Below are 13455 nucleotides of genomic sequence, written 5' to 3'. Positions count from 1 at the left end.
AGAATAGTTTACGATGCAGTCCTCTAAAAGTCCATTCCTCAGTTGAAAGGAACCAGTAAACAAATTCAGCATACTTTTTCTTAGTATCAAAACTGTCATGTAACTATAACTGTAAAAAAAAAAAAGTCTTGCCTTCATTTCTACTAATGGCACCAAATTAGGTTTAAATTACAGAATTTAAATTGCTTATACCATAAAATTAGGATTATCACAAATTATAGAATGGATTCATAGCATAGCATGCATTTCTTGCAGTAAGTCTGATAGAGCCATTCTTTAGCTTTTGTTTCAGGTTGTTTGCTAAAGTTTAGGAAATCTACCCACTACCTGTGAGATAGATGGGTGTATGTATAGAATGAGATCCTTGTAACAAAAACTGAACCTTTGCTCTGAAATAGTCTTCATTTTCCTACAATCACTTTTGTGCCTAATCCTGTAACATTTTAGCCTGGTGAATAAATGCATTAAACTGACGAGAGTATTTTTTCTTGAATACAGTAGAGGAGATAGAATGTGGGGTGCATAAACTGTATCCTAAAAGATCTGGGCAACAAATAAATAGAATTTAATGTGAACTCATATTTTCAAAGTGTTTTTATAGTACTGAGTCTAACCATGATAATGAATGCATTTCACAAAAATACAGCTACTACCTATTTTAACAACCAGAAATAGGTGATTGCATATAAAACTGTACATTGGAAGTTTCGTTAATACTTGTACTATCCTGTCTGCTGTACCAGGCAAATCATCCTTTGGGGAAGCAGTTTCTCAGAAGTTCCTATTTAATTTTCTCTTACCAGCAATAGCTTTGGCACTTGCACTTCAAGTCATTCATCCTGTAGTTAAGCACTGTATTTCTAAACCTTGGCATATGTTTTTATGCATGAGTAGAACCTTCAAGTCTATGTTGCCACGGAATATTGCCATCATTTGAATATGGGACGCCATTGCTGTCAGTAATAATTTTTGTGCTCAGCCCTGTCACTGCCATTCTCCCCCTGTCATGCCAAGGTGTGAAATCAGCCTTAACAGAGAAAATAAAGTTCAGACTTTTAAGAAAGAAATTTTTTTGACCAGTCTTGGTGTTCTTAATCACCTTTATTCTACAAATGACAAATGAATGGTCAGTAAGTAACTTCATGTCCTAAAGCACTAAATGCCCTTGTTCATTAAAGAATAAATGTATTACAAATTCTTCATTATCATTACAGTCACAAGAGCTACCTGGAAATTTTCTGAAACCAAAACATCTCATAGGATTACTTTTATCAGAAAGTCTCTCACATCCAAGATGAATTTCTGACCAAAAAGAGGGAATACCATTCTAGAGCAGCCAATAGCCAGACAGTTCAGGTAAACTTCCATCCCAATGCGCATATATATACTAATAAATAAATTTCCATCTATATAAATTGAGCATAGACAATTAAAAGCTTTCAACTTGGAGCAGGCACCAGCCTAACAGTTAAAGCAGCTGTTTTCATGCAGGTTATGGTTCAAATTCCTGAATGAGGACCATCACATCACACAACCTGAATCTTCTTTAGCCCAAATGAGTACTCCAAATTTATAGTATTTTTTCCTCACAATTGAAGATTGATACTGAGTTATTCCACTTTTTCTTTCCCTTCTTGTGAAACATTTTTTAACTCTCACTGAATTCTCTATTTGTTTACAGTTTTTGTAGCGTGGTACCCTACCTGGAAAAATATTACAATTCAAGCCTCAACTTGCTGAGACTGCCAGACTAATTACTGCCTAGGTCATTAAGCCTTATATACAGTAGCAATTTTATATATGGATTCAGCAAAATACTTAAGAAATTCAGTTAAAGATAAGCATGCATTTCAGTAATTTTTGGACTCAGCTCAAATATTTTGTATTATTTAGGTATTGTCATATCTGACAGCATTTTAACAAGCAAGTATTGTTCACAGGAATGTTAAATTCCTATCACAAGCAAAAATCTCACCAGCTTCAAGTTCCCCCCCCAAAACAAGCTCTATCTTGTCACTCCCATGTAGAAACTTCAAAAAATAAAATGGAAAACATTGGAAAGGATTCCGAAGAACTTATACTCTTCTTTTCTAGCACGTATAATGGCTTCTAACTAATATATATTTAAAATTTTTTAGTTTTCATAGAAACAAGTATTTTTTTTATACATATATATATATCTAAATCAGACCACAAGGTAGGTAGAAAGACCATTGCTGTCAACTGATGAATGTACACTGGCAAATCATTTTAAGCATTCCTTTCCCCTGGTTCGACATAGTCCAAGCCAAGATGTGCAAAGATTTCTTCCTCACTTCCAGCTTTGAGAAAGATCCTCTGTGAAAAAAATTTTAAAAAAAAAGGAAGACAATAAGGGTGTTAAAAGGAAATTTCAATTGATGTTTTCTGCTGTTTAAAAGGAGTTAATTTTTGACAGTTCTACCCATTGTATCCTCTCTAGAATACAGTCTTCATCAGTATGCTGACCTTGAAATGTGAAAGCAAGTTAAAAAATAATTCTAATGCTGCTTGATGCTTTCAGTTCTAATGATAGTTTACAATTCTTTGTTTTGATTTATTTTTTCAAGGCTCTGTGCACAAGTTTTAGGACTAGAACTCAAATAAAACCTACATTTCCCTTCCATGAGGGTCAACATCTTGACTTTCTTCATAAAAACATCAATGTTTTTTAAATTAATATAGTAATCTTTATAAATGCTTTCAAGCTGATTCAATGGTTACACTAACTATGTATAGCCAAGCATTAAAAGCATCAACGCTTTCCAAATTTCTAAAATATACTTATCTGAAAAGACAAAATATTCCATCTGGAAAAACAAGCCGAAAATAAGGGATCAACAACTGCAACTTTTTTTTTTTTTCTTTTACACACACTCCTAATGAATGTTTTACAGTAAAAACCAGTTTTGTTTTTTCATATTTGCACTTCTGATAATACAGGATAGTATTCTTGCACAGGAACCACCCACAAGCCTACCTCCCCTAAGATGACTGATACAGTAAAGCTTTATGAATTCCTTTCATCACTGAAGTACAATATTAATTTAAAAAGCTGCTAAGGTAGATGAATATTAAAACAGTGAAACCTCACCATTTAGGGGAGTTTGGACACAAGAAAAACTAATATCTATTGGAAAAGAATACTTAATAGTTCAGCAGTTCCTGAGTCATTTGAAGTTAAGTCTCAATCCACGTTCAGCTTTGAACAATCTCAAACTCCATTGTCATGAAAACTTCAGGGTTAAAGTTTCATAATCTGGATTTACTTTCTACTGTGAAAGCGGAGATGCTGTCCAGAGAATTACCCACTGATGAATTCCACTGAGTCAGGAAAATCACTGAGTACTGTAAAATTTAGGGACATTTGTATCAGCACCTCTGCTTTCTCAGCTGCCAAGCGGTGTCTCCAGGAGGGCTATGCTGTCCAGCATACCCATGGGAATGGGTCAGGAAAAGCAGTCCATAACCAGATCAGAGCAGGCCCAGGGTACGCTGGAACAACTTCTGGCACCAGAGATTCACAACTTTTCCTTCTTTTTCCTCTGTGTTCTCTCCTTCTTATTCTCCTTCACTCCCTGATCTGGATGGTGCTTCCCTGTCTCTTACTCCTGTTGAGATCACATAATTCAAGGGACTCAGAAAGCAGCAGGTAGGCAGATTACTGGAACAGGTAGGTCCTGCTTCTCGTTACTGACACTTCACTCTTTCTCCTTTCAACCCCCCTGTTACTTATCAGTCAGCAGAGAAGATCATCAACACTGGTAGAAAAGACTTGGTGATGCTGCTTGGCCAAGCAGTATGGCACCAGAGCACTTGAAGGCTACATAACACAGTCTAAGCTGCTGCATCAGTAGAAGGAAAGCAGAAAGAACAATGAGCCAGAAGGAATAAGCAAAACCACTGAGCCCAGGGAAGCCTCATGCCGCACCTGAAATATGCTTGTGCATCACCAGTAAAATTCACCTCATCAGCTGGTACCCCCTGGCTTACTGTTATTCTCCATCAGTCCCATTCTTTCCAGTGCCTGATCCAATATCTCAGTCCTGTTAGGAGCCACAGTTTTGCCAAGGCATAATGAAGAACCGAACCCCTAAAGTGAAACGTAACATTAATTGTCCACTGGACTCAAACTTCATTGGGGATTCAACCAAATCAGAAGCTTGTTTCCATTTCAGTGTAGAGGTATTTGAAATTTGAAGCTCTAAGTCCAACTCTACAGAAAAGGCCCGTCTTTCGCTGATGCTATTCAGCTCCAACAGCCAGAATAGTTAAGCTGGCAGCTTTCCTAACAGCTATCTTTCAATGCCACAAAGCAGAATGAAAGCCAGTTTAACTGTGCTAGAAAGGTTATGAAGACTAAATTGGATGGTAGAGGTTAGATGCTCCTGAGTGAATAGAGCCAGAGGCCATTAGTGTTCCCTTGAGCTTGGGAGGACAGAAAGGACAGAATATGAGGTTCCAATTCTGCTCTTCCAGAGTTTTCAACCAGCAAAGTAGGTATTGAAGAGCAGTTCTGGCTCATATCCTCTTGAAATCATCCAAAGTTACTAAGTCATTTATCTTCCTTAGCAAATTATTGCTATACGGTGAAGTAATATGGAACATTTTCACTATTTTATTTCGAGACAGTTCATCTTTAATTAGACAAAAACAATCTTAATAGGCAAATAATTAGTCAATGGTAATTATGGCAGCATGACGTAATGTGTTCTGTTAATAAAATATATTACAAAATCAGAAAGTAACTTCTAAAGTTGTATCTGTTTCTGTAATACCCTGCATCAATATGTACAGTGCAGTCTTCACAAATAGTGTCTTGCCATGCTCAGAAGCTACTTGCTTGTCATATTAACTCTTTGGCATTTATATTCCCCAGATTTGCATTTGCAGAACTGTCGTGCATCCGTTGCTCTTTGCCCAAACCAAACCCACTGAAATAAAGGTTTTCACACTGAGGTCAGTAGACATTGTATTCAGCTCTACTGTAAAGGCATTGATTTCAGGCAGTGATACATTCCATATGTATCAGAGATTTGTTATTAGAGTGCACAGTAAAGGTACTTAACAAGGTATATGAAGTTGTTTACACTTTTCCATAATGAATTCCACTTATATAAGACAATTTGCATATTCAAACACACCATATGAGAAATTTGAGGGAATAATTTGGCGCATTGCTTCAGGGATATTTTTTCTTTTTAAAATCAAATCAGAACAAACATGGTATGCATTTTTGCTTTGACACCTGTAGTGAAAAAACAGTCTTCAGTTTTCTAAAGTATTTTATCCTCCACCATGAAGTTCTCAGCATATGAATATTTAGCCTCTGGGACAGTGCCCCAGACAACTACAGAGCATTGCTGGAGCATGAAAAGCTGAAAACAAGCACATATCCATAATGAACTGACAGCTCAAAGTTATGTCTGCAATAGCAAAGATTGCTTATAAAGCATAGACAAATAATGTTCCTCTTTCCTAGGAAGTTCAGATGTCAGATTCTGGAATAAAAAGAACCTACCGAAAACTCTGACCAATGGAAAACTGATCCTTTTTCATATAGACAGGAGTAGAAAAAATGGTACAAAAGAAGATATTGAACAGAATAAAAGAAAAGGAAAGACGACATTGATAGCTGTCCATCAGCTAACAATACTGGGGATATTTTGTTCCTAGAGTATGTCCTGGGAGGACAGGATTTTGGGGATTTTTTTTTTTCTTTTACTATTACTAAGAACAAGAGAGGGCAATCCATACACCTACATTACTGCAGAAAAGTAAAACAAGAAAGAAGATCTTACACTTGTAGACAGATGTTATAGATACTCTTTAATAGAAGCTCTTCATATCTCTGGGACCCCAAATTGCATCCCATTTCTTTTGTTCTGTCACTTTATGTTTTTCTGCAAGCAAAATTCATTTCATTTGCTTGACAGGGAAAACTTCTAATACAAAGTATCTGATGCTGAATACCATTCTCAGTAGCTACAAGCCATGTTTCTAAATGAATCTCTAGCTGATATCTGCCAACTGCTTTAGCAGTGTAAGTGTTATTGATGTTAATCATAACCTGTGATTTTCCTTCTTTGTCAATCTATGCAGAGCTTATACAGCGATGCAAATTTGATTATTGCATTCACTACTGTTCTTTCTTCCTTTTTCCTTTTCTTTTTGCTTAAGAGAAGTAATTAACTCCTTGCCTAGTTGTGATTTTTTTTCAGCTTCTTACTAATATTCAGCAGATCCAAGACATGCCCAATCAACATCAATCAAACTTACAAAAAACAATGCTCTGGAGCAGCTGGTATCACTCTGCTCTTATCCCATTTAATCAATTCTGTTATTTCAATGGATGTAAATGTTACATTTGTGGTTGCAAACGACCATTAACTACACCTAATGCAGAACAGCTGCCATCCAAATGTTTTCTTATGTGAACAGCTACCTCTCATTTTTCATTTTGGCATTAATGATCAATAACACTTTTGATGGAAGAGAAGCAGAGAGTGAAGGCACAGAGCTAGCACTGCTGCTGATGTCCTAACTAGCACTGCCAAAGTTCAAACAGATGTTATACTACTATTGTCACTTGGTTTCATCGCACATTTTAATATGACAAAGCCAGCAAAACAAAACCATTACTCAATAAAGTAGAGTTCTAGTTTTAGTTATACAAATCAGCATTGGCCAACAGCACGTTTCTTTTGGGGGACAAATACTGATTTTACTGATTTTGTATATAGGTCATTTAAATAATGGGGAAAACTTGAATGCACTGGAAAGTACCTCAGACCCCTTTTTCTCTTTCATTTTTGGAGTACCTTCATGTGCCTCTAACCTACTTCTTAAGTAGTTTAACAAGTAGGTTGACCCTACACATCAGGATAGGAAACCTTAAAATATGGTTAGCAATTTGTCCAGTAAAGATGTAGAAGAAAAGATCTCAAGAAATCAGAGATTACTAGACATTACTGTGCACAAATTCTTGATTTTCATAACACAAAGGATCTTGCTATTATATGAAAATTTAGGCCACTGGATATGCACTGTTCATGTATTAAACAACCTGTACTTTCAGTGAGCCTAGATAAATCCTTTAGGCTGTTGAAATGAAAATATACTGCTTAGACACCCAGCCCACACTTGCCTCTACTGTGGCCATCCATCTTCCTTTCCTCTGTTTGGTCAGGAAGGAAAAATACTGCAGTGACAGCAACCTCCTGACACTGCATTGAACAAAACTATACTTTGCTGAGGTTGCTCGCTCAGGAGACATAGAAGCTGTCGCTCTGCCCACAACTGCTCCGCCAGCTTTGTGTACACAAATTTCCTGAAACCAAATCTACTCATGCTCTCCATCAATATTAACTCAGCCTTCTTGAAGGGCACACATTTAATCAGATTACAAGTAGGCTGATATCCTACTCTTTATTACCAAATAGTTTGGTAATAATAGTGTGTTGCAAAATACCAAATTGAATAATCTATAATGATTGAGTAATACTATAAATAACTCTCAGCCTGTCACTGTGGCATTTCGTTATATTTTTCCCCATCTTGAGATGAACTTAGGAAGTTAGTTTGAATACAAGTACCTCAAAATAAAAGCCTGTAGGATGATGTAGACAGTATCATAGATGAAATGGGATTTAATGGTTCTGAACCAACAGAATCTGCTGGAGAGCAAAGAGCTGCAGATTTGTATGTACAACGTATGTACATGTGCAACCCACTGATCTGAAGGTGAGACATGGTGGAAATTTGATTAATTTCCTTCTTTAAAACTGGAATTAACTATGAAGTTTCCTAGATGATTACTGGCCCAACTCTACTTTATACATTATTTGAGCATTTATTCTTGAATAAGTCATAGCAAAATTGTGCCCTTTCAAAGACCAAAGAATTTCCTTCCATATGCCATTTTTCCTATTCTTTTCATAGTGCTGACTTTTATTTGCTCTGCAGCTGTAATTCAGAAAGAATGCAGTCATACTCCAGTGGATTTCATTATCCTTTGGAAAACTATGACATTGTGTAGGAGGCACCCTCCCTCCTTTTGCAAAAGACCCTGAAGGGCCGTAATCATTAAGGTCTGTCTGGACTCCTTCTGACATACTGTTTCATCAAATAAATTGGGCGGGGGGGCAGTGTGGAGTGGATGACACAGAATATTGCCAACAGTATCTTGTTAACAAATTACAAAACTGTTTGATACAACTTTGCTTCTAGAAAAGTATCTGGGAACATCATTAAAATACACATTTATTCTAATCTTTTCTTTGTATCCTGATGATGTTGCATGCTTTAAAATGGCAAACTCTTACATAGGGTAGTTAGGGATCTTCTCATCTAATTTTTGTCTTCTCTCACTGATTTTTATATGGTGTTTAACATGTGACATCTATTCACATCAGTTTAATTACCTTAATATTTTCTTTCCTTTTTTAAATTATTAAAATGGAGATATAATGGAAATATCATCGTATCTAACTTTGTAGTATTTCCAGTATACTGAATGATGAATACCAAGCAGTCTAAACCCCCATCACTTCACATGTCTGGAATTATTACAGTGGCAGTAAACATGACAATGATAAATGAACAACAGAAAAGAAGAGGACAGACTGTTATTTGCAAACTCGGAACTTAACTGTTCATTGTGCTTGGACAGAGTCCATTCTAAAAATAAGTTTTGTGGGTAAACTCAATTGTATATGAATGATGGTAACAACAGGACTTGCTTAATCAACCATAGTAAAAGATACCATAATGCACCTTAAATTTGTCTTACATATGTATTTGTCACTTTAGTGACATCTTCACATGTCATCATTTATGCCAGGTCAATTAAAGATTTTTTAATTAATGATACATGGGACTAATGCAGAGATGATGCTATTTACATTGCTTGCAATAGCTTCCAAGGTGTGAAAGCACTTCTCTAGATATGAAAGGCCACTGCATTCAGTGAAGCAGTGCACCATAACACCAAAGACCTACAATTTACAGAATACACTAAGATGTCCTATTAGATTAAACGTGCAAAGCTATTAAACTGCTCACACTCCCTTTTTCTCTGATTCCATTTGCTCAAATAACATTTATACCCAGTAAAACAATATAAATAGCTGTTAATTAAATGAATAAAATGAGCTTACAGGAAGAATTGTGAAGGCAGAAACATAAGTAACCCATCAGGTAGCAAATACTTTCTACATGATTAGCAGTGGCAATGTTCACATATGTTTACCTGACCTGAGCGTTACCCTATCTGTTCTCTGCCACGGGGCTATTTTTGCTCGAACAAGTGTTGATGCACCACCACTGGACACAGGTCACACTAGGACTGCAGACACTTTTAGGAAGATGCTACTTTTCATAAATCAGCCTTTTATAATGTATACCTCACAATGTAAGTATATATTTCATTATTTTATGATTTATGATTTGCAGACTATATTGATCTAAACTCCTGCATACCGTGCTGAAGATATTCAGCTAAGGAGGGAGTCTGATCATTGCGTCAAAAATGTCTGCACAATCATGTGTCCACAAAACAATACATTGAAGTCTTTTTGTCGTAACACTTCCCGCAATTCTTAGATTGACTGCAGCTATCTTCTGTACTCAATGCTCATACTTTATTGAGTTCAGAGCAAGATTCTGACAATAAATGGGTATAGCATTAAATTATTTATCATATGTGAAAATGTTAGAAATAACAATAATTAGAAATAAAACAAACAAGTTGGAATAGGTGCAAACAACTGTCACTTTTATGGAAGAATTTCTATCAATGCTAAAACAACCATTGGTGAAATTTTTCTAAAAAGGTAGCAGTAGTACATAAAATTGTTTCTTGATATATGGTTATTAAATGTAATATGTGACAATAGCCTCAAGCAGCTGCTTCTAACCCACAAAAGACTGAGGAGAAAGAAATAAATAGACATTTGAAAGCTTGAACTAGTCACATTTTCATTTATTGTGTGATCAGAATTGCAAGGAAAAGAGTTTTGGGGCTTGCGCTACAAAATTCTTTAAAAGCAGAAATGAGATCTGCCTGAAAGGTAAGAAAAAAAGAAGGAACAAAGACGCCAGAAGGCAAAAAATATATTGTTATCTTAGCTGTTAAAATTTTGCAAAAAAATTATTACATTAGAAAAGCATGCATCTTTCTGGCTCAATTTTATATGAAGAAGTTCATATGATTCAGTAATTCAATTCTGCTGCATGGATTTTGTCAACTAGAAGTCCTTAGGCAAACACCTAATGGTTTATATCAATATAATTCCAGTTGTTTCCTGTTTTTGAGAGTTAAATGTTAGTTCCTATGACTGACAGTACACAAATTCAGTAAGAGGAGAAAAATAAGTTCTCAGTGCAAATTTAAAGACGGTCCAGTGCTATAGGCTTTTTCATTTGACTACAGTGAGCTGCATGGATTTCTGGTAAACCTTAGCACCTAAGCCTCATGAAATAATGCAAGTTCACTGCTGCTTTTCACCTGGGAAGCCTGCTCTGCCTCACTAGCCTGAATATCTCCATTAGCTCACAACCAAAAGAAAACCTGAAAACGCTAAGGTCACAGAAAAGTCAACCTCTGGCAAGGAAAGCATATTTTTCAAACAAAAAGCTGAGTTCCAAGGCCATCCTGAATGAAGACACACTGAATGCAGCTGTCTAGGAATTCTTGGATGTGACAAGGACAAGGACCACTGTCAAAGAAACTGAGTCAGGAAAGCCCAAGAGAAGACAAGACAGACAGGGAGAACATATGTTGTGTTTCAGCTATGCACTTACATCTTCTCTCAGAAAGGTCACTTGGAAGAGAGGTAATCAAATTATACAGACTGATTGATGAAAAATTATCCAAATTCACTCCATGGCACAACTAGTTGGATGTTCTATTTATTGACAATTAAGTTATTGCAAGTCCCAAAATAAACACTTTGAGTTGATTATATTCTTGATCCCCATCAACTTCAATTAGGCTTATCCTGGAGTCATAAATATGGAGATGCTAGTAATATTTTCTAAAAATAAGTAAAAAAAAAAGGAGGAGAGAAGGACAAAGGGGAGGATGGCAGTAACAGACTAGCAAAAGACAAAAAAACAGAATGGAGGAGAGTGTCATCGAGTGACTTGACATGACCTGCTAATGGTGCCTCTTGTGCTAACACTTCTTACAGTACTAAACCTGCTGATGAGCTTCTGCAGTTCAGCGCTTTCATATGGGGAATAAGTGCAACACATACAACAAGTCAGGGAGGTAAAACTGAAGAAAATAGTGAAAAGAAATTTTCAGTGGAATCTTAGTACAGACATTTCTGAATTGTTTTTTCAGGTAGATGTTAACTCACACTAAAATCTCTAATAAAATTACTCAGAACACTTTACTCCAACCAAAATTTACAGAACCATACAAATCTACTCCAACCACCAGCCAGCCAAAAAGCAAGAATGAAAGGGCACTTAGAATAGAAAGTAATGGAAAGAGAAGGTGGGGGAAAAGCAATAGTCTAGATAAACTACTTAGGGTCTCAGTAAAGCCATGCAGCAGATTGAATAAAAAATATTAATTAACCTGTTTTTGTTTTATCTTAATGGATTTCTGAGAGAGTGGGTTTCTGAGAGGAAGATGCAGGTAGTGCCTGCAAAGTGACTCAGCAAGAATAGCAGCTGCAAGGGAGGGTGAAGAAGGATGTTGCAAACTTAAAGTGTTTCAATCACTTCTTGTTCATAATTTGTTTACTCACAAAAAGATATTCCCACCTTCTCCACTATCAAAACCAATCACTTTCTGGAGTGGTTTCTTGCAGGCAGCTTATGCATTAACTGGGACAGCTAATAGTTCTGAAAGGTATAAGCCACAAGGTTTGAGGAAACCTATGAGAAAATGCACAATAACTCTCCATAGCAGTAGAAAGGAACAGATTTCAAAGAAAAGAAGTATTTCGCTGAGCTTATTACCACGGGCTTGTGTCTATATTTGAATTTACTAACCTAAAGACAAACAACATTACTTGATTAGTATGATTTATAATAAATACAAGAGATGTGAGTGAAAGCTAGCCTCTCTCAAGAATATTTCCTTAAAATCTTCCCTGAATATCTAACTCCAGCTCTTGCAATGTAGAATTTGAGTCATTGAGCATCACCCTAACCAAGACAGCAGGCTGTGATTTTATTTTATATGCTATATGTCAAAAAGGAATACACGTGGTAGTATATAGAGATGTTTACTAAAATAACTAACAGGAGCCCAGTGCTGCCATCAACACTTAAAAAATACTGACTTCAGTAGCAGAATTTGGTGATATCAATGTTTACCCACAGGGACTATGATTCTATTTTCTTTCAACAGCTGGATGTGCGCCTCCTCAATCCATGTATTTATGGCCATCGATAAACGGGTGCAGACCCTGCCCCAGGATTTCCATCTGTCATTCAGGTCTGTCACATTCTGCCATGCAGCCTATCTTCAGCATTGCAACCAGCTCCACTCCCTTTTATTGACTTGTAATGACCAATATGAAAGCATACTTCGCAAACACTGATCAGGAAGCCAGCTATTTTCTCTTCCTTCTATATGCTACTGTTAACTTTACAAGAATGAATGTTGTACATCTTTGGTAGAAAACATAAATCTGCTCAGAGCTTCAGTGTAGCAAATAGCTTTGCAATTTTACACCAGTTACAGACCCAGAATTGTGTAAAGCAACTGTAGAGAAAGTGTTACAGAAGATCCATAAATTCCTGCAATATACTGAGCGATATGAGGTTGAGTGCTTTCAATCTACAATGAAAGTATGTGAATACAATGTAACATCAATCCATAAAATGGTGGCTACTTCTCTGAAATCATTAGCTGACTCATTAGGGTAGACAAAGTGCTAACAAGAATCATTGTAATCAGTAACTTTCGCAGCGAGCTAAATGGTTTTATGGAGAGGGAGGGGAGGGAATAGAGGAAGAAAAAAAAAAGTCCAACTAAAGCAATTTCCAGATAAAAATGCATACAATCCTGTCATTATATAAGACGTTTCAAATAATTGTATTCAATGGTTATCCTGTGTAGCATGAACACTGTCGGAATGTAACATGGAAAAACGAAATTTCTCCATGGTCCTGATATTCATACTGCTAGCCAGCCTGAGAGGGACAGCATCTTATTCCATCACTAGTCAGTCAGACAGCATTCTCAGAATAAGACACTGCTTGATGAAAAAACACGAGAGAATCAAGCCCTAAGGAACTGTGTAGTAACTACCCATTAGTATATTTTACTCTGAGTAGTATTTCTCTTCACTATGGTCAATACACATTTTTTACATTTTGTGGATTGCTATAATATCTAAGCATCTATCTTCTAGTACTTTCCTAAACAATAGGACTAACAGCTTTCAGGTGTTTTTTTCTTCCTTGTTTTTCCCA

General features: G+C 36.3%; 1 protein-coding gene across 1 annotated transcript in view; it reads right to left on the bottom strand.

The window, feature by feature from the left end:
• Positions 1–316: 316 nt before the first annotated feature.
• The window catches only part of DNTT (DNA nucleotidylexotransferase), a 100259-nt gene continuing 87120 nt past the window's right edge, over positions 317–13455 (bottom strand). Inside the window, exon 11 of the mRNA XM_052800169.1 lies at positions 317–2337. Coding sequence (XP_052656129.1) covers positions 2251–2337 — 87 coding nt within the window. The 3' untranslated portion in view covers positions 317–2250. The remainder of the gene's footprint in view (positions 2338–13455) is intronic.

The sequence above is a fragment of the Harpia harpyja genome, chromosome 10, assembly GCF_026419915.1.
Source record: "Harpia harpyja isolate bHarHar1 chromosome 10, bHarHar1 primary haplotype, whole genome shotgun sequence".
Classification (NCBI taxonomy): domain Eukaryota; kingdom Metazoa; phylum Chordata; class Aves; order Accipitriformes; family Accipitridae; genus Harpia; species Harpia harpyja.
The sequence above is the reverse complement of the archived record's forward strand: the minus strand, read 5'-3'. Positions and strand labels throughout refer to the sequence as shown.